Genomic DNA, 22,293 nt, shown 5'->3' with positions numbered 1-22,293 from the left:
TGAATTTCTGGCTGGAAATTTCAGTAACAGTAGAGGAGAACCTTGGCATTGAAAGAGATGGCTGCAGTCTCCCAGAAAGTTCATTGGCAGTGTGTGGTGCTTAGTTCCAAATCTATGAATGACAGGACATAAGAATGAACTGGAATTTTACTGTGTGTGTGTGTGTGTGTATATATATATATATATATATATATATATATATATACATAATATTATACATACACTTATACATACACCTATACATACATTATACATACATTTATACATGTACATACATGTGTGTCAAATGTATAAATAAAGTTATAAGTAACCAGAACAGAGATTCTATTTCATCAAATATTTTCTGTAGAAATAGTGAAAGAAAGCCGTTCAAACTCTGGCTAAAAATCTACTTTTGATCGAAGAATTTTCTTGAAGGAGGACTAATTTCCATTGGAGGAGGTGTCTTGTGTTTTCCTAGTTGGTGTTTGTTTTACATTACAGAAAGAGCCAGGCCTTGGCTTGCTTCGTTCCACAGTTAATGAAAAAATAGCAAACGAAAAATCTGCTGAGCGTCAGTAGAATCCTGACCTGGCGCTGGAGGTAGGCAAGGTGCTGCTGGGCTCAAGGGGTGGGTACATCTGTGCCGTAGGACCCTGCCCCACGCCCCCATTAAAAGCCTGTGTTTATAAGTCCACATTTGTGAAATAAATTAGGAAGTGTGATAATTGTTTTCAACAAAGGGAACGATTTTCCTCTGCTTGTACCATTCCCCCGGTGTGCACTGTTAACTGTGGCATGGGCAGCTGGGAAGGGTTTAGTGATGACACTGGGCTGTCCTTGACAGACAGCATCCTTTAACAAACTAGTCCCTTCACAACCAAGCTAGCTCCTGCATCTGGAGTCCCACTTGAGCCTCTATGCTCAGGGTCACCTTGCCTGTAAGAGTGGCCACTCTTTGCCGTAGGTACACACCAGCTACGGCTAGTGAGATCAGAGCCTGTCTACCCCAGGAAGCTCCTTGACTCCATGTAGGAACCCCTCTAGTTCATTGTAAGTCAACAGGAACTGACCTTCGATGCACGAGTTTGAGGCGGTTTATGCCCTAAGTTCTAAAGGGTCCATGCTTGAGTCTGTTTGTGTTTGCTCCGTTGTCTTACAAGGCAGGGGCTGGATTTACAGCAGTCAAGTGGTACTTATAGTCACATAGCGAACCCAGGCATGGTCACATTGTGAGCTCTGAGACTTCAAGGACTCTCACCACGTGTGCCTTCTGCTCTCTAGCTGTGTTATTTCTTTATACATATTTATGTGCTGTCGCTGGTCTGTCCTGCACTTTGAACACACAGAGCCTGGCCTGGCTCCTCGGTCGCTGTCTCAAGAGTGGGCACATCATGCCATCCAGTCTCTGTCTCTGCAATCAGCCCATGCTTTCCAGCAGCTGCTGCCAGAATGTCACGCTTGAATAATAGCTTTGACCTTGGATCTCTGGCTCAAGAGCTCTGGTGGACAGAGTTCCCCGATGAGATAGAGGAATGGCTCTCTAGCCCGGGACAGGTGGTAGGTGATTGGATTACTATGCACAAATTGGACTGCCATAAGCTGCGGAGCAGAACACTAAGGGAACTGTGCATGCCAGGAATCCAGGAAGAGCAAAGTGTCTACGCATATCCATATCTTCGTCCACAAACACGCACACATGGGGCTCACTTCGGGGCCACAGATGTGAGGGGGTGTTTCCAATAATTTAGAATATTGGCAAGACCCTCAGTAGATTATTTCTAGAACACTTTCTATGATCAATGCAGTGTGACTCGGTGCCTCACTAACTGGCGGCTCTGGACCCCAACCTGGCTGTGCTCGCAGTGGTTTGGCAGAAGCAGTGTGAGCCTTCTTTTGCAGACTGGAGCTTCAGGGTTGCAGAAGAGTGAGGCCTGATTCCAGGAGTCTGGTTCCCTGATGGATGTAGGGAACAGGCCTTCCGTTGGGATACATAGTTATCAGTTAAACAGGGTTACCCCATGGGGCAGGAGCCATTAGAGGAACCCCCTGAGGTTGAAGAGGGTTAGATAGTTGAGGTACCCCATGTGGCCTGTTCACAGCACACTACATATTCAGGAGAGGTAGATAAGGTATCAGTTGGGCAGGCCAGGATGGTAAGTAGCTCCCTCTCAGCCAAGAGAGCACCTGGGCCCCACAGTGAGCAACGTTATACACTGGATCTCCTAGGATTATATTGTGCTGTGTCACCCGTAGAGTTGTGGCCATGGTGTGGACGACAGCCCCTGCTGTGTTTCACTTCCCACCTTTCTCCAGCCTGAGGAGTGGACAGAGCAGAGGACGTGGTAGCTAGGAGAAGCATCTGGAAGCAGGCCAGAGTATCCACATGCAGCTCCATGAGGCATCTCTACTCTCTCAGATTCATGGAATGCTTTGGAGTGTCCAGCCCTGACATTGAAACCGGAAAAACAGAAAGCAAAGGCCAAACCCTGTTTGGCTGGAGGTAAGAAACCTGAGCTGGTAGGCAGAACTGATTCAGACCAAAGCCTGCTGATGTTGCTGAGACCCGAACAGTAGAAACAAAAGGCCTGGAGGCTCCTGGCTACCCTTACACCACAGGGTTTCCTTCCGGACTCAGCCAATGTCTGTGCCTTCGGTGATTAGCACTGGACACTCAACTCGCCTTTTGAGAGCTGTCAGAAGAGAACCACGTGTTCTTAGGATGGAGGAGCTGGGCCGGTGGACTGGAGCCACTGCAGCCCCAGCCTTTAGGGTGTTCATGTAAAGCTACATCTTCTGTGGCCCCTGGCTGCCTGACTTTCTGAAGGAAGGTCTTCACAGAGCTTAAGGGGGAGCCTGGCCGAGTGGCTCTTGAAGACAGGTGCGCTGGTATGGCCGTCAGAGTAAAGCGTGGGATTTGTCTCCCTGCACCGGCTACGATCTGATCTAGAAAAGTTATTTGATCTCTCCGGGCCTCTGTTTTAATACCTGAAAAATGGGGGTGTCATGTTTTGTCACCCACCCTTAACACGGCACCTGTCATGAAGAGGCTCTTTTACAAGGTAGCTGCCCCACTGACAGCTTCAAGGACAGTGAATATGCACTTGCAGGTGAAGGGACAGAAGTAAAGAAGAACCTGTGTGGAACAGGTGCTGGGACACAGGGATTCAGTTCCAGAAGCAAATGTAGAATCCCCAAAGTCTCTGTATCGGGCGAGACCTAACCAGGGCTGTGGGTCCTTGCTCACTAGGCCTTTGGAGCAGGAGATGGGTGAATCACACTGGTCCCTTGTTGCTTAGGAATGGGAGTATCTTAACTCTCATGCGTAGGGCAGGACAGGATCTTTGCAGTGAGGGTCGTGTTGATAGAGGTGGATTCCACCTGGACATAAAGGTCCATGTTTATTGCTGTGTTTACTAGACACTAGAGAGATATCAACCTGCCGGTCCTCCTTGACTTCCTGCTCTTCCCATAATTCACTAAGACACTTTTGTTGAAAAAGAAAGAAAAACCACACACCTAAACCATCTTTTACAAAAGCGTGCTTTTTTTTGAAAAGCTTTGTATGAATAAGCTTTGAAAGCTGTCTTTCTATACAAGGGTCTTTAGGGGTGATTTATTTGTCTTGCTTATTAATTGATCCACGTAGAAAGAGTTCGTTGCTGTATAACGGTATTCTATGAAGTCAAAGGAATCTGTTTGCTGGGGTGAATCATCTTTTGGCTGAGAATGCAGAATCAGTTTTGGCTGCATTGCTGTGTCCTCATCACTAGCTGGGAACCAACATTCCATCTCATTTCCTTCGAGAGGACCGGCACACATGGCACCAGCGTTTGACTTGGGCATTCACTCAAGTGTACTCATGCGCTGAACCCTCACATGTACATGATTGCTGTCCAGTCATGTTTTCTTGGAGACACTGGGAGAAGTTCAAAGGAGGGGAGTGGTTCTGAAACCCCAGCTGACGGTTCTGGTAGGAGGACCGTTCTGCCAGATGTCTTTCGAGGGCCACCGTGTTCCCAGCTGTGCTCCCACAGTGGACCCCAAACAGAGCAGGCGTGTAGAAGGGTGGGGTGGTGCACTGACGAGGAGGAGGGGAGCCAGGCAGCAAGCCTAGCGGGTAAGGCTGAAGCCTGGCTGCACCGTGGCTCTGAGATTGCAGCCAACTCACTTCTCATTCCCCAGATTCAGGACTTTTGTTATGAATGGACAAGGCCTCCTGAGTCCCCTCTGGCCTCCTCCATTCTGTGGTAGACTTTCTGAGCAAAGGCAGACCTTGCGGTGGATGGTGTGAGGGAGGAAGAAGCAGAGTGAGCGTGTGACTGCGCCCCACGCGCCACAACCTTCCAACCTCCCTCCCTCCCTCCCTGACCACTGTGTGCTCGCCACCTGCCTCTAATTTTGCCCTTAGCAGCCTGGCAGGTGCGGGCTTGTGAACAGCTCTATTTTACAAATGCAGACAACACATGCGACTCTACGGTCCGCTTGTGAGGGAGACACAGCCAATGCTCATTTGCTCATAGCAGCGTCCTACGTCAAGCTTCCTCGGGGAAGGAGAAACTCAGACTCCAGAAGGTGAAGGTTTCAGTTGAACCCAGCCCTCATCGTGACAATATAATGAATGCATCCTGTCCTTATGCAGCAAGGCACTAGAATTAATTCTTTGGAATGGGGGACGATCCTCGTTTCTTTCCCTATGGCTGTGATAAAACACTCTGGCCAAGGAAATGTCAGGGAGAAATTTATTCAACTCACAGTTCTGAGTCTGTGCATCACGACAGGGTGCTCACACTAGGTCCCTAGTCCGCAGAAACCAATGCATGCATGCATACCAGTGCTCCATTCATATTCCCCATTCCCTAATCACCCTGGATCTCCAGCCTAGGGAATGGCGCATTCACAGTGAAGCAAGTCTTCAGACCTCAGATCATCAATGAATCCCGCACAGCCATGGTCAGAGCCCCATCTCTGTCTAGTGAACAGTTTATCTTGACAGAGCTTCCTGCGTCTGGGTGGAGCTCTTGGTGCCACTGCAGTGTTGTGGCCCTGAGCTCTTACACTCAGGGTAGGGATTGGATTTTGCCAGCTTGGTCACCTCTTCAGGTCCTCTCTCAGTGAAGGAAGGCCCAGGTATCTCTCTCCCTGGAGCTTCCCCTGAGTCCTAGTTAGCTCCACTCACTCCTGTTCTGCTTTATATATGCTCCACGTGGGCTGGGTCTTCCAGTAGAACCTTGTCTTTCCTGTCTCTCTTCCTCTGGGCTCTCCCTAGCTTCATCTTGTGAGTACTCACCCCACAGAAGGACTTCAGCTAGTCTTTTGGAGTTCCTGCTTTCAATACCTTTTGGGTTACTAGGAGTAAAACAGCTACGTCATGTGTGAGTCTATGTTCAGCCTTTGACAATTGCCTGTTTACTCTTATCTGTGATGCCCCAGAAGCTCCATTCCCCTCTTCCTACAGACACTGACTTTACTCTTGTGGGAGCTGTTCTCACAGATGAGAGATTTAACTGGTGATTTCTGTTCTCCCAATGCTGGGTGCAGCCAATTGAGTTTTGCCTCCTTGCTCTTCCTAATTCTTTACTCTTGGTTTGTTTATTTTTTTTTTTTTGAACTTACAGCTATCCTCCTGCCTCTTGAGGGATTAAAGGTATGGGACACCCAATTGGTTTTGTTCCCACTGACATGGTTTGGTTGTTTTTTTGTCGGTTCTTACCAGACCTGTGACTACAGTCTTCTGTCTATATGCCCAGATATTGTCCTGAACAATTCTCTTCATTCTGATGACAGCATCGCTTCCTCCACAGACCAATGTTCTTTGCATTCACCAAGTCCTTTTGCCCATTTGTTGATTGTGCATTTTGTGTTACATTTAGAGACTATTGTAACATACTTCAGGAATAGTGACAAATATGCTACTAATAGTTCTGTGGTTTTAACGCATATGTAGATCACCGATCCACATCGAATTGTTGTTTATGTGTGTGTGATGTGGAGCTCCAAGTACAGTACATTGTTTGCTTCTGTGTGTAGTCTATGTGTGTGTGTCCATGCTGACGTGTGTGCCTGTGTGCACTAGAGGTAGACCCTGAGCATCTCCCTAAATCACTCTCTGTTTTACCTATTCAGACAAGGTCATCTACCCAATTCCTTGATTTCTTTCCTTTGAGACAGGGTTTCAGTGTGAAGCACTGGCCTGGAACTCACTGCATATCTGGAAGGCCTTGAATTTATAGTGATCTATGCCTCTGCCTCCTGAACACTAGGCAAATATTCTTTCACGTGTAGAAACTCAGTTGACCTTGCAGAATTTTGTTGAGCTCTCTTTTCCCCATTCACAGACTCAATACCGGTCTCAAAGATCATCTGACTGTGATGTTTGCAAGGAGGTCTTGCTTGGTTTGGTTTGCTGGGTTATAGTCTGGCCTTGGGGCAATGCCACAGTGCTTTTATTACTGTGGTTCTTTGGAGTGAATTTTGAAGTCAACTTCTCTCTTCTCTCTGTCTGTCATCCCTGCAATTCTGCATCAATGTGAGGATTGGCCTTTTCACTTCCGGGAAAACAGAAAACGAAATTCCTGTGACATCATGACAGGCTGTGCTGTATCTGGAGAGGTATTTGAGTAGTGCCTCAGTTACTTTTTCTGTTGTGGGGGAAAAATGCCCAAACAGAAGCAACTTAAGGGAGTGGGGGTGTATTTTGGTTTATGGTCAATAGGTCACTCTGTTATGGCAGGGAAGTTCTGGCAGCAGGAACTTCTGGCAACTGGTCACATGGCACCCATCGTCAGAAAACAGACAATGGTGGATGCCAGTGTCCAGCATGCTTGCTCTTTTTTATTCTTCTCCCTTGAGATTGGGTCTTTTTCTGTAACTCTGGCTGTTCTGGAACTCATTCTGCAGACCAGGCTGGCCTCAAACTCACAGAGATTTGCCTACTGCTTCCTCCTGAGTGCTGGGATTAAAGGCATGAGCCTCTACCTGGCTCTGGCTTCTGTTTTATCAGTCCAGGCATCTAGCCTTTGGAACAGTGCTGCCAAAAGCTCCAGTGTGTCTTCTCACCTCCATTATTTAGTCTAGATGATGTCTTACTGGCTTGTCTAGAGGCGCTTCCCTATAGATCATCACAGGGAGTAAAGGCACTGTCACAGTCTTAAGTCATGCCACCCAGAAAAGCAGGCTGTGTTTCCTTTACATGTGACTTCTGTCCTTTCCTCCACTGAGGTTTATTGCCTTCAGTATTCAACCACTTCACTCCCTTGAGTCAATTTATTCTCTTTTCAATGCTATTTTAAATCGGATACCTTGTCTCCATTTCCTTTCTAGATTATTTATTTCTGGTGCATAGACAACTCTGAATAGCCTAGCTGAGCGCGTTTAAAGGCAGCTTCTTCAGGAAAAGCATCTTCTGTCAGGAGCGGGGAATCTTGAAACTTAAAGCACGGGTGTCTGCTAGTAGGGTTAGTGGCAGGAGGCAAGCTGACCCTAGAGATGACAAATGTCAGACAAAAGTGTAGATGCTTCCCAACTTTTGATGGGGTTATGTTCTAATAGACATGCTGTAAGTTAAACATATCTTAAGTCTAAACTACATAATACACCTAACCCACAGGACATCATGGCTTACCCTGGCCAATCCCAAATGTGCTCAGAATCTCACATTATCTCGTGATTGAGCAAAGCCATCTGAGGCTTATTTTTAAATAAATCATTGAGTGTGTCAACACGGAAGATTGTTCTGAAAGTGAAGATCAGAACAGCTGTGAGGGTATGTTGTTCCATGTTAAAGCTGAAAATCGGAAGCGGAACTTTCAAAGGGAAACCGAGCTTTGTACCGTGACATTGAGATTGGATTGGCCTGCTGGTGAATATTTTTACAAGATAACAAGCCGTTTGTTCTTCTTCCGAAAACAGATAGCAGGAGTTGGAGTTGAACTGTATCCTTCAATTTCTACATTTTCTGCTTCAGCTGAGATGGTCAGTATTTCTCTCCCATGTCAATGAAGCAATACTGATTCAGCTCTTGCTAAATCGACACTGAACTCCTGGAATTGGTCTCTTTCCTAGCTTAATATATAATGGATATTATAGTAGTATGCATATAATATATATGGAAATAGATAGAAATAATATATCTCAAATATATTCAAGCTGGGTTCAGTGTGTCCACATTAAGGAATTATTTTCAATAGTTAGAAATACATATGTGGTGGTTTGAAAGAAAATGGCCCCCAAAGGAAGTGGCACTATTAGGAGGTGTGGCCTTGCTGGAATAGGTGTGGTCTTGTTGGAGGAAGTGTGTCACTGTGGAGGTGGGCTTTAAGGTCTCATATGCTGAAGCCATGTCCAGTGAGACTGACCACTTCCTTTTGCCTGCACAAGCTGTAGAATTCTCAGCTACCCCTCCAGCACAGTGTCTGCCTGTACCATGATGAGGGATAGCCCGAACCTCTCAACTGTAGGCAAACCACCACAAGTACATGTTTTCTTTTAGAGTAGTTGTTGTGGTTATGGTGTCTCCTCACAGCACCAAAAACCCTAAGACCACATGTTACTTTCTATGGAGAGGGTGCAAGCAGGTGTCAGCTTTACGAAAGTCTTGGTTCTTTTTGGAAGGAGGGCGGTTCCTCCTCCACATTCCTTGGTGACTTTGCTGATGAAACCATCTGAGTCAGAGCTGGTTTTAGTGGACTGGTTTACACGGCCCTTTGCTTTCCTTTGTGTGTAACACTGAGGGTGTATGATTTTTTTTTACTTTATGTAAATCTAGAACTTTATCGTACTAACAAACTGAAGCTGTTGCCATTTTAGATACAAACTGTGTGTTAAACATGGAAATGTCTTTCGATTCTAAATAGTGTCTGATATTGGTGCAGATACACTGACTTTCTCTCCGTTACCCTGTGTCAGTTATCTCTCTCTCTCTCTCTCTCTCTCTCTCTCTCTCATCCATCCACCTACCTACCTACCTACCTACCTACCTACCTATGCCTTTCAACTTGTTTTCTGGTATCTGTATGCTTTTGCTGGATTTTTTTAAAAATATATTATTGGGTTTTTAAAACAAATTTCAGTCTGACAATCTTTGCATGTCCATGAAAGTATCTTAATTTGACTATTTTAAAACGTATTAATGATATATTGTTTAAGATTAAGACATGATTTCTATTTGCAGGGTGCCCTCACCAGGCCAGAAGAGGGCATCAGACCCTCTGGTACTATTGATGCATGCCATCTGCCAAGGAGGTGCTGGGAGCTGAGCTTGGGTCCCCTAAAAGAGCAGCAGCAAGTGCTCTCAACTGCTGAGCCACCTCTGCAATCACTTATCACTGCTAGGTTTTTGGTTTGTTTGTTTCTTCGTTTGTTTTGTATGTGGAGTAAAGTGTGCACCATTTGTTTGTCCTGCCTGATCTATTTTCCCCTCTTTGGCCCGAACGCTTTATCATTGTTCCTTCAGGTGTTCTGCTGCTGCCATTTTTGTGCTGACGCTGCAGATTACTGTGCTCATCCTTGGCCGTCTTCATTTGGATTTATTTTTTGTGCTTTCCCAGACAGTGCAAGAATGCTCTACTTCCTTCTATCTTTCCCTTCTCTCTGAGCATAGATATTCATTCACTGTGATCTTATCTGCCTGGAAGCCTTCAAGGCAACATGACCAGTCTACTCAAGATGACACCCTAGTGGCCCACAGTTACCATTTGTTGTTGGGTTGATTTTCAGTGTCTTAGCTCTCCAATGAAGATGGATTTTCCTTCTCTTTGAACACCTTTATTTTGTACTTTTAGTCTTGACCCTCAGTAGCAATTTTTCTGAAGTCTGTTGTATTTTTATGTATTACTGTTACTATCATTATGTGTGAAAGAGATAAGGAGGCATGTGTCATAGCACGTGTGTAGTGTGTCATAGCATTTGTGTAGTATGTCATAGCATGAGTGTAGTATGTCACAGCACATGTGTAGAGATCAGAGGATGACTTATTGGATCCGTCTTTTCCACCTTCCACATTTATGTTGGCTCCAGAGTTGGAACTCAGGTTTCCAGGGTTTTGCTGCAAGTGCCTTTGCCCTCCAAGCTATCTCCCCAGCCTTGTCTCCTTATCTGGTTGTCTGGTTTATTTTCTTTAGTTTTCAGGATTTTGTTGTTTTATGACTAGTTCAAGACAGACTCAAAATGCTGTTCCTGGTTTTGACGGCATCTCCCTTCGTAAACCCTGTGTCCTGGTAGCACAGTCACGAGGCTCAAACCTGAGCAGCCCTCAGCCTTCCGGCGTCACATGCCTGGGAGTAGTTTCTGTCCATTTATCTTGATTTAAGGCTGAATCTTCCGCGCTGTATGATCATCCTCCACTTAAGGCACTCACTTGCACATGTGCGATTTTTTTTCCACTCCCCAGCTTCCTTACACATGAATTTCTCTGATGAGGTTTATTGTTCATGACTTTTATATTTCCCAAATCTAATGAATGCTTCCTAAGTTTTAAATTGGAATTTGGGGACTCTCAAACAGCGTGGCCCCACTTTCGCTGCTGGCACTTCCAAAGTTTCATTTTTATCCTTGGCTGCATGAACATAGCAAAGTTTATTTCAAAGTGTCGTGCTCCTGTTTTTATCCCAGCTTTCACTGACTGTGTGTGTGTGTGTGTGTGTGTGTGTGTGCGCTCTTAACTGTAATTATTCCTCTGAGCTGTTCTTGGAAGCTTGATTTCTATAATAATTTGAGGACTTTGATAATACACGTACATGTGTACATATGTGTGCATGTTTATGTATTTACAGAGAGAGGGGACTCGGCTCTTTCTGGGTGCTCTATGTAGAATTATGCTAATCCGATTTCAGGTTTGAGGTTTTTCTGGTCTCCCAGTTGACTCTTATTTGTGTAGCAATTTGCACTAAATTAACTCAGTATTCTGAGGGACCTGGGATACAGTCTTCGTGCTGAGAATCTTCCGTTCAGATCTCCCTTCTCTGGGCTGTAGTTCCTTATGACCTCACCAAAAACATGGCTGTTCATGGGGGCCTTCTCTTTATAGATTTAGGCAGAATAGGGGTTCTCAGAGATGTCCACATCCCAATCCTCTGAACCTTTTAATATTCTGTGTTAATGGCAGGGAAAGTTGAGCTTGAAAATGAGATTAAATGGTTAGTCAACTTCTTCCAAGATGCAGAGATAGTCCTAGATTGTCCCCATGACACCACATAAGAAAAGTTCAGTCTTCTCAGTATTGATTTTGAAGCTGGATGGAGGCCAGAAGTCAGGGATGCTGGCTTCTTGAAGCTGGGCAAATGTGGAACGGATTATCTACCAGAACCTCCATTGCCTTAGAGCCCATACCTTCTCTTCAGCTTGAAGAACAGCAGGGTGCTAGGTTTGTGTTGTTTTCTGGGGCTCAGTCTGTGGCTGTTTGTTACATTGACAGCAGAAGTGAGCGTGGCCCCCAGGCTATAGCAAGTGTTCCACTAGTCTTACTCAGGTTTTTATCCTCTACTTTCAGAAGTTGGAAACCACTAAGGAAAAGGGGCCCTGGGAAGCCCAGACCTCAGATCTCTTGATCTCTGCCTTTTGAGGGTCCTGGCTTGATGCTTCGTCACCTTTTGTTAAAGTTGGTCTTTGGGATGTGTGACTTTAGTGATCTGTCCCAGCGTGCTCTTGTGTGGAGCTGAGCCTCTGGTCTGCATTGCCTAGGCCTGCGGGGCTAATCTGTCTTTTGAATCTGAGGGAGGAGCTGTCTGGTTGTGGCTGAGAATGTCACATTCCAGCTGCCATTTAGTCTTGCAATCATTCTCCAGGTTATAATAAGAATGCCTTAGCTGACCTTCTCTTTGTGTCCCTCATGCTAATTTTCCTCGGAAACTATGCAAGAAAAAATGTCTTCCTATTGCTTTCTTAAAAGTAAACCCGAGGCCTCCGTTGCTTTCTACCCCAAGGTACCTGCCATTCTGTCCCTGTGCTGGAAATCTTACTTTCAATTCACTTCTTCTCTGGGGTACAGTTCTTCATGGTCTTATAAAAAAGAAAACTAAACCAAAACCATGAGTGTTTATCAGGCCCCTCCCAGCAGGACAGCCTTTCCTCTCACCAGGCAGTGTGCTCAGGGGTCTCCGAGACACTCAGCTCAGGGCGCTCAGCCTGACTTTGCTCATGTCCTCCCTCCCACTGTTAGCTATGGAAAGGGCACAAAGCAGTCGATGGTGGTGAGGCAGACACCGGAGTGGAGCCTGGACTTGTGCCCTGGCTGCGTGATTAACTCAGCGGCGCCGCTGCAGCACACGTTCTGTGGGGCACCATGCTGGAATAAGTCCAGGCTCTTTCAAGTCAGCTCCCTTAGAGAACAGCCCTCATTTCAGTGCTGTGTGAAGCAGCGTTCATTACTTGCTATCTAAATGCACAATCAGCCTTCCATGTACTTAAACACGTTTGATAAGAGGCCATGCGGGGTTCGGCCAAAGACCGGTCCACTAAAGCAGCATGAATTATTTGTGGTCAAGAGGAAAAGAAAGGCTTTGATTTTGAGAATCCAGGCTCGAGCACAGCACTCGGAGCCTTTTGAGTTCTGCTACTATCTAAATGAAGCAGACAGGGGGCCAGCGAACAAAGGATGAAAAGCTGGGGGGAGCTGGGAGGAAAAGGCCCTTACACACTCGGAACAGAAAGCTGGCTTTCTGCTCTCAGAGAAATGTCTCTTTAGTCTCTAATGCTTGGGTGTATGACAAGAAGATTTGCAGTCGGAAGAGAGATGTGCAATAGCCCAGAATGCCTTCCCCAAGACCTGTCAGGAGTGTTGTGCTTCGTGGAAGCCATCTATGGTACAGACATGTGTGAAGTTGTTCCTGAAGAAAGACCATGGGTGTCCTGAGCTGTTCTCATAGTCTCTGCTCTGTTGCCCTGGAAACAGTGATGTCAGGAAATGGTGAGAAACACACAGAACTGTCACATACCGGGTTACCTGCCAGCTTTGTGAGACTGCCCTGCCAGCCTACTTATATGTGACCGTGTTCAAGGATGTTAAATAGCACAATCCCCCCAAAACTGTTGCTGTACCTTGAATTTAAATGGGACCTGTTCAATAGTTGCATCTGGGCATAAGCTGTTAGTGTAAGCACTAAATCTACGAAGCTGATTGGAAAATGATCACTGACTTTCTTCCTTATATGTTTGAAGTAGTGTACCCCCAGAAAGATATATACCATTTGAACATGTATTTACTTAACAAATGGGGTTGAATCTCCATTGCATGCCAGAGGTACCACAGTAGACTGGACAGACGACTTCCTTAGCAAGTTGAAGACTTCATAGACTTGTCAAAACAATGCTGGCAGGGAAGTTCCCTTCCTCATCTGTATTGGAGCTCCAGCCTCCTGTGAATTCCCACAGCACTGCCAAGCTTGTGTGGGACACAGATTGGATTCCAAGTGCAGAACTAGAGTGGGGTAATTATTCCATCAATTTGGGTTAAAATGCTCGCCTAAATTAGTTCCGTACTTTTCACACACTGTCAAGAGATACAGAACGAGATTAGAGGCTGTGGAGAAATCATCTTAACATTTTTGTGAGATGAAACATGCTTGGTCTTATAAAAGGAGAGACTGGTATTTGGAACGCTGGGGAAGAGCTCATAGCCTCTTAGGCAGTCATACCTTCCCCAGAGCCAGGCAAAGGCGGTTTACTGTTTGGGGGTTCTATCCCTGACCCCCACATGAGTCCACAATAAAGCTTTGGAATAATGTGGAAGTGTATGGCACATGAGCTCTTTCTAGAATAAGCAATGTCTGCACACTACACTCTCTGCTGGCCCACAGGGTACAGAGTTCCTTTTCTCAGGGGACCTGTGGTCTAGTGAAGGAGACACGGGTCTTCTCAGCCTTTTCCAGTGGAGCAGGAGGCCTACGGGCTATAGGATGCTATCGTAGGCTTCTGAAAAGAAAACAGCCTAAGTGTCAGGGAAGGGAGGACTAAGAAAATGCCACAAGGAGACAAGGACAGCAGGGCTATCCCTATCTCTGAGACAGGAGTGAGGACCTGGAAGGTGGTCAGAACATTGCCACTGTGTTGGAATGTAGTTTGGTTTCTATAAGATAGCAGAAAAATACTTCTGTAATCAGGCTAGCCTGGCCCTACCAATCCTGTGGCCAGTGGTAAGGCCTAATAATGCAGGAAGCCAGGCAGAGGCCTTGTACCAAGAGTGAACATCTGGGAGACTGATGTCCAGAGGTGGCATTAAGACTGGTGGTAGAAGCTTCTCAGTTTCAGGGGGTCCCATTTATTAATTGTTTCTCTCAGTGTCTGTGCTGCTAGGGTTATATTTAGGAAGTGGTCTCATGTGCTAATGTGTTCAAGTGTACTCTGAGATATTTTATGCTATTGTGGCTATTCTGAGGGTGTTGTTTCTCTGATTTCTTCCCCAGCCCTTTTATCATCTGTGTACAGGAGGGCTACTGATTTTTTTTGAGTTAATCTTGTATCCTGCTATATTACGGTAGGTGTTTATGAGTTGTAGAAGTTCCTTGATAGAATTTTTGGGGTCACATATGTAAACTATCATATCATCAACAAATAGTGAGAGTTTGACTTCTTTTCTGGTTTCTATACCCTTGATCTTCTTTTGTTGTCTTATTGCTCTAGTTAGAACCTCAAGTACTATATTGAATAGATATGGAGAGAGTGGACAACCTTGTCTTGTTCCTGATTTCAGTGGAATCACTTTGTGTGTCTCTCCATTTAGTTTGATGTTGGCTCTTTGCTTGCTGTATATTGCCTTTATTATATTTAAGTATCTTCCTTGTATCCCTGTTTCCAAGACCTTTATCATGAAGGTATATTGTATTTTGTCGAAGACTTCTTCAGTATCTAATGAGATGATCATGTGGGTTTTTTCAAGTTTGTTTATATGATGGATGACACACTTTCGTATGTCGAACCATCCCTGCATCTCTGGGATGAAGCTGACTTGATCACGGTGGATGATTTTTCTGATGCGTTCTTGGACTTGGTTTGCCAGTATTTTATTGAGTATTTTTGCATAATGTTCATGAGTAAAGTTGGCTGTGATACTCTTTCTTAGTAATGTCTTTATGTGGTTTGGGTATCAAGGTAATTGTAGACTCATAAAAAGAGTTAGCAATCTTTCTTTTGTTTCTAGTATTTGAAGTTTTGATTCAGGGTGGGAAAGGTGGCTCAGCAATCAATAGCACCTGCTGTTCAATCCCCCATTCCTACACTTAGACTCAAAGTTGTCAGTTCCTCAGTATTGTAATCCCTCTCCAGGCATCCTCAGCTACCTCACACCCATATGGAACATAGATAAATACAGGCGGATTAGCCATATACATTAAAAGTCTAAAAACACAATCATAATTATTACAATATCTAGGTGAGCCATGAAAGTGCTAATGTATAGTTAGAGATGTTGGCAATTTAGGAATTCCTTGTCAAAGCACTTGAATAAAATTACATAATGTTAAAAAAAACCCCTTGGTGGTAGAGGAAGAACCTGAAGTTGCTTTCGGCCTCGAAGAATGGTGTTAAATGACACAAAGGGCGTTTTCAGGATAGGGCCCAGATGCAGCAGATAGAAGGGTTTTCCCTTCTGCCAGCCAAATGTGGTGCTGCTCGCAACACGTCCTTTCCGCAGGCCCCTCAGGGCCAATGTCATGAAAAGACCATGGCAGGAGGTTTCGCTCTCTATTCTATGGAATTAGAAAGGAGTCCTAACAGGCATCACAGCCGCAGAAGCCCATAATGTGCACCTATGTGGTCCGCCTCACTCATCAGCTGACACCATAGACTGGCCCTGCTTCCCTCGTCAGCTGACACCATAGACTGGCCCCGCCTCCCTTGTCAGCTGACATCATAGACTGGCCCCGCCTCCCTCGTCAGCTGACACCATAGACTGGCCCCGCCTCCCTTGTCAGCTGATACCATAGATTGGCCCCACCTCCCTCAGCAGGTGACATCATAGACTGGCCCCGCCTCTCTCATCAGCTGACACCATAGACTTGCCCATCACACTTCCATGAACTGGAAATGTCCTTTCAGGTGTCACTGATACTGTTGTGAGATGCAGAAAATCCCCTTTGCTTTCATGGAATAATTGGGAGAAATTTGATTAAGGCAAGTGTGAAATGCCTTCTTACTTTGGTGTCAGTGGGAATTGGTTCCACGGTTCCCCAGCCATATCCGGAGGTTAAAAAAAAATCTGCAGGCAGTCATGTCCCTTGTGAGAAATAGGACACATTTATACAGTATATGTAAAGGATATGATGTGTAGTATATACACAGTATATATTACTGAATACTTTAAATCATCTCTAGGTAACTTATAAGGTTTAATAAAGTATGAGCATTATATAAATGGTTATGCTTTATTGGTTAGGAGACAGTGGTAGAAAAGGACTGTCCAGGTGTAGTTTTTTCTGTTTATTTTCAGTTCTGTCTTGGCTGTAGTTGGTTGACTTTGTGTGAATGAAGCCTGAGATAAACACCCACTCCCCCAACACATTCCAGCCATTTCCACTGCAGGCCTGGTAACTGATTCACATCTGTGAGTGGTGGAATTCATTCAACTAATTCCTGCAGTAATGCCCTCAATGGTTTGCCCCCTTGTGTGGTCAACAGGAGCCAAGGTGTTGGCATAGACATCTGATCTACCTGGAGGGAGGTGGGGGCAGTAAAAGGGGGCACCCTGCTTTGGGGCTTTGGGTGTCCCTGAGAATCACCTACTTTGGTGACTTGTCTCCTAAGGCTGATGGAGTTTCGAAATAGCATGATGGAGAAGTGTCTATATGTTACTTTCATTGATTAATAAAGAAACTGCCTTGGCCCTTTAAGAGGACAGAAAATTAGGTAGGCGGAGTAGACAGAACAGAATTGTGGGAGAAAGGAAGCAGAGTTGGGGAGATGCTTCAGGCAGTCGCCATAGTTAGTCAGCATGCTTCTCCTCTCCGAGATGGACGCAGGTTAAGATCTTTCCTGGTAAGCTACCACCTCGTGGTGCTACACACATTACTAAATATGGGTTAATTAACCAATAAGAGGCTGAAACTAACGGGCCAGGCAGTGTTTAAAAGAATACAGTTTCGGTGTAATTATTTTGGGTAAATCTAGCTGGGTGGCGGGACACAGCCCCGCCGGTCCTTCTACACTAGCAGAATTGCAAGTTTAAGAGAAGGTCTGCTGGGCTCTAGCAGAATTGCAAGTTTAAGCTGCTGGGCTCTCAGCTGCATCACCAGGCTGCCTCTTCCTTTCCAACCGATAAGGTCACCTGTGTTCTCTCACGCACTGAAACCTCAGAGCTAGCTGAAGAGCAACAGGCACCTGGAGCATCAGACAGCCAGTGAGGTACATAGTATCTATGCAGTAGGGGAGCTCTCCCTGTATCAGCTGCATTTAATCCCAGAATATTGGCAACTTGCAGCCAAACTGCGGAAGACTGCAGCTTCAATGCAAGGCTAGCCTGCACAGGTGAGCATCACTCTTATAGATGGCACTGCTTCTGTGGTAGTGAGCCTCCATCACAAGCAGCATTCCTCTTTTAGGGAAGTCTCATAGAATCTACTGCACAGCTTCTGCTGTATTGGGTGTAGCATGGTCTCATGTTATAGCAGCATTGATGTTCAATGAGTGTCCATCTTTGGCAAAGCTGGGTGTCTCATAAGCCAAGGCAGATTCAGGTACTGCAAGTACCATGTGAATTTTGTCATCACACTTAAGGACCACAAATTCTAAGTAGTGTACAAAACTGAGGGGACTGGAGGGGAAGCTTAGATGTTTAGAGCATTCACTGCTCTTGTTGAAGACCCAAGTCCAGCTCCCCAAACCCACATGAGGCTGTAACTCTGGCTTTAAGGGCTCTGAAGCCCTCTTCTGGCATGAGAGGGTACTTGTACTCCTAAGTATAACACCCACCTAGAGACATGTAATTAAAAATGAAATATACTTAAAAAATCTCAGCTAGCAGAGTTATGCAAGAGTGCAGCACATAGCACAACACATGACATTTGTGTTATCAAATGCGTGTTAATGGGGGGTAATTATGTGACCCTACTGGAAAATGATGGAACTTTCAAAATTAATTTTTCCTGGCAGTAAGTGTGGCTTAGAACAGAGCATGTGCTTAGCATAATCAAGGCTTTGGGCTCAGTTTCTAGAAGAAAATTGAAAGCAAACAAAACTAATTAAAAACAAAAAGCAAAAAGGGTAGATCCAGGCAGAAATATCTACGTAGTCACATGTGCAGGCTGGATAGGCACCTAGGGTCTCTCAGAGGCTGGGCAGGTGTGCTAGGGTCTCCCAGAGGCTTGGCAGGTGTGCTAGGGTCTCCCAGAGGCTGGGCAGTTGCGCTAGGGTCTCCCAGAGGCTGGGCAGGTGTGTTAGGGTCTCTCAGAGGCTGGGCAGGTGGACTAGGGTCTCCCAGAAGCTAGGCAGGTGAGCTAGGGTCTCCTAGAGGCTGGGCAGATGTGCTAGGGTCTCCCAGAGGCTGGGCACATGCGCGAGGGTCTCCCAGAAGCTAGGCAGGTGAGCTAGGGTCTCCCAGAGGCTGGGCAGGTGTGCTAGGGTCTCCCAGAGGCTGGGGAGGTGCGCTAGGATCTCCCAGAAGCTAGGCAGGTGAGCTAGGGTCTCCCAGAGGCTAGGGAGGTGCACTAGGGTCTCCCAGAGGCTGGGCATGTGCACTAGGGTCTCCCAGAAGCTAGGCAGGTGCGCTAGGGTCTCCCAGAGGCTGGGCAGGTACCCTAGGGTCTCCCAGAGGCTGGGCTGGTGTACCAAATTCTCACAGAGGCTGCTGGGCAGATGCTCTTCCACTGAGCTCAATCTAAGGCTGAAAGAGATTTTAAATGAGAAACTGGAAGTGGCCTTGGTGTTGTTTGGTGGGGCTGCCTTGGACTAAGGATTGAAACCACAGATACTTATTTCCTCATGGTTCTTGAAAATAGAAGTCTGCATTGAAGGTGTCAGCAATTTGCTGTCTCTCATGATCTCTCCGTTGGTCATCTTCTCCCTGTAGACTCATGGTTATTCTTCCCACCCTCACCCCATGCGCCTATATTGTATCTGCTTCTGATTAAAAGGACACCAGCCTTGCTGGGCTAGCCCTGTGCTCATAGCCTCTCTTTAGCTTAGTTCTCTAAAGGTTCTGTCTCTAAACACAAGCACATCCTGTATTCCTGGAGGTTCTGGCCCCAACAGCTGCATTCTGTGCACGAGAGTACAGTTCAGTCTGGAACGCACTCTGAAGATTCCTCCAGTTCTAAAAGTCTTCCCCAGTTCCGAATAAAGTCAGGTGTCCGTGCCCAGGGCATGCATGTTTCCCAAGGCACACCGCTGGGGCAGAACATCACAGATGCAGTGATGAGGCCCCAGGGATGGAACACCCCACTGTTTCCAAGCTGTGCATATTACATTTTTCTTAGTGAGAAGGAATGATAAACAGAGATGGTATATTTTAAGACACACCTGCCTTGTTTGCCAAAAATCCTCCTGGCGTTTTTCAGAGGCCACTCCCTTCATGGCCGTCTCATATACTGTGTCTGCCGCTGTTTGCTATGGAAAAAGCAGTCCCCTGGCTTCGACATCATGCATACTGCTTTAAATAAACACTGGACGCTGAAGCAGAGCCCTACTCTGCAAATGGAATGCAAGGCTATTTCCGTCAGGGACAGAGACTAATGATGACTCCAAGAAAAGCCTCTGTAAATGGCATTCTGTGGACTGAAGGGCAGAGCTCAGTGACACAACGCCGTGTAGCACAAGCAAGGTCAGAGGTTCAAGCCCCAGCACTGCAAAATGAATAAAAGGAATTATTGAGTGTTTCAAAATCAGCTATTGCACCGTGGCTAGCATTGCCAGTGAGTTGTCCTACATGTACACAGGACACACTGGGAAACTGTAAGTGTGAGCCATGACTTCTGAGTAGTCGCATCTATGGCTGTATTTGTGTACACAGAACCAAGAGCGTCACGGTGGTATTGGGAGGATTGCAGAGGTCAATGTGTGAAGGATGTGACTTCAGACTGTTAACCAGGGGTGAGCCCACCACCTCAGTTACAGCTGGAAAAGTCACGAGCAAATAGAATGAATGATAATGACAGGAGGGACAACAGGTGCTCTCACAGCTGCAGCCCGAGGGAGAGAGCAGGCGAGGGTTGGGTGAGATTGGGTCTCGAACAAATATGAACGGCCGGGACGGATGCCAGTAGTATCTGTATGTTTCCATGGTGTTTCAGCCTGTTTTTCCAGTGATTGATATATGAGAGCCAAGAGAGCTCGGCGGTTTATTGTTTTGTGACACTTGACAGAGATAATCCAATGAACATGACCAGGAGGCTGGTTTTAAAAAAAAAAAAGAAAAGAAAAGAAAAAAGAAATTCCTCGGTTTCACTGGGGTCTTTAAGGCTTGCTTACTCCATTTTTCTCCTTTATTGTCTTGTCCCTTCCTTTCCTTCTGACCTCTTTAGAGGAGCTAGTCGCCATTGGCATCCATCTAGACGACACCTCTTTTACAGTGAACTGTCATTTCTTTTTGAGCAGAATCACAATGAAATTGCTGAACTATTGGCTCACACTTGGCTATTTAAATTCTTTCAGCAAAGGTCAATGAAGAATCTTTAAAGAACTTCAAGGAAATGAGATTTTAGCATAAATTCCTATTTTCAAAGAGGAATTGCTTTTTAAAAATTGCTATACAAAAGGCTGCAGAGAAACCCTGTCTCGAAAAACCAAAAAAAAAAAAAAAAAATTGCTATGGAGACTTAGAAAGGAGCTGATATGCATCAAGAAAACCCCACTTCATCCCTTTTCCTTAGCTGGTGCCTCCTTTGCTAGTACATCAATCTCTAATTTTGCATTAGAACTAACTAATTATTTCATCTTACTAACCAGTACAAGTCTGCTAGTTGCTGTTCATAGGTAAAACAATTAGTTATTTTCATTATAAAAATGAGACAGCATGCATTAAGTCCTGAGACTTCTGTATAATATATGACATTCTGCAGAGGCTCAGCCAGAATCTATGATGGTTCCCCTACCATGAGTGTGAGACAGATAACAGGAGCCTTTGATCAGAATGACCAGAGCCTAGGTTTCTCTAATGCAGCAGTTCTCAACCTGTGGATCATTATCCCTTGGGGGTCAAAAGGCCCTTTCACAGGGATCACTTAAAACCATTGGACAACACAGATATTAACATTAAGATTCATAACAATAGCAAGACTGCAATTATGAAGTAGCAGCAAAAATAGTTTTATGGTTGGGGCAACAGCACAACATGAGGAACTGTCTTAAAGGGTCCCAGTATTAGAAAGGTTTTTTAGAACCACTGCTCTAATGTGTGTGCACTATTTCAGGTCTAGAACCACTGATCTAATGTGTGTGCTCTTATTTCATGTCATAAACCACTGCTCTAATGTGTGCACGCTATTATTTCATGTCTAGAACCACTGGTCTAAAGTGTGTGTGCCATTATTTCAGGTCTCAGAATTCAACCCTTTGATGTTCACGGGCGTGATCGAGTGTGAGAAGCCAAACAACAACCTGAGTAGGTTTCGTGGCTGCATGTGAGTATCATGCATCTCTTAGAGTTTTCTCAGTTTCCTTTTAGTAAACCATATGTGCACACAGAAACACAGACTCACGACATGCTTTTGGATATCCTTTGCCACATACACAACTTTTGGCTGACCTTGGAACTAGTTTCTAAGATCCTGTCAGCATTATTATTAAGGAGTGCCTGGCTTTCCCTCTGAGAGGCTGAGGAACATGACAAGGGACAAGAGGGCTTATGACCGTTTTACATGGCTTCAAAGCAAGGGAAGTCAGAGGGCGGAGGCCAGGCAGGAAGAGCTGGGATAGGAATGCATTCCTCCTGGTTCATTCTGCCACTGAATGCTTTATTGAGTAGCTGCTGCATGCTGGTCCTAGCCAGCACACTGACTATAAAACAGTAACAGTGACTGCCTTTATGTTTGTTTCTTACAATTGGGATAAAAGAGACTGGTGTGTACAATATCTCAGTCACCTTCTTTGCTCCTAAGCAAAAGACCAAAGGTGGCAATATGACCTACGAGTGGCCGTGTGTCGTGATACTTGGCGAAGCTGGGTCATGGGTACATGGAGCCCAGGAGCTTACTCTACCATTTGGTCTGCTCTTACGTTTGTTTGGAAATTTTCCTAATAATAGCAACACTGCTAGTGTGGGGGGAAAAGAGTGGGTGAGAGCAGCATGGGCACGGAATTGCAGAACTGCACGGCAGGGCTGTTAGCAATGGACTCTTGGAGAACAAAGCAGGTAATAAGGATCTAAGGACCCCGGGCTCAGGCTACCGTGGC

The 22,293-nt window shown here is 45.6% G+C and overlaps 1 protein-coding gene across 1 annotated transcript in view; it reads left to right on the top strand.

The window, feature by feature from the left end:
* The window catches only part of Atp10a (ATPase phospholipid transporting 10A (putative)), a 162,891-nt gene that overhangs the window by 88,528 nt on the left and 52,070 nt on the right, over positions 1-22,293 (top strand). Inside the window, exon 3 of the mRNA XM_038313958.1 lies at positions 21,436-21,521. Within this exon, the coding sequence (XP_038169886.1) occupies positions 21,436-21,521 (86 nt within the window). The remainder of the gene's footprint in view (positions 1-21,435; positions 21,522-22,293) is intronic.

The sequence above is a fragment of the Arvicola amphibius genome, chromosome 12 (assembly GCF_903992535.2).
Source record: "Arvicola amphibius chromosome 12, mArvAmp1.2, whole genome shotgun sequence".
In the NCBI taxonomy this organism is placed as follows: Eukaryota; Metazoa; Chordata; class Mammalia; order Rodentia; family Cricetidae; genus Arvicola; species Arvicola amphibius.
The sequence above is the reverse complement of the archived record's forward strand: the minus strand, read 5'-3'. Positions and strand labels throughout refer to the sequence as shown.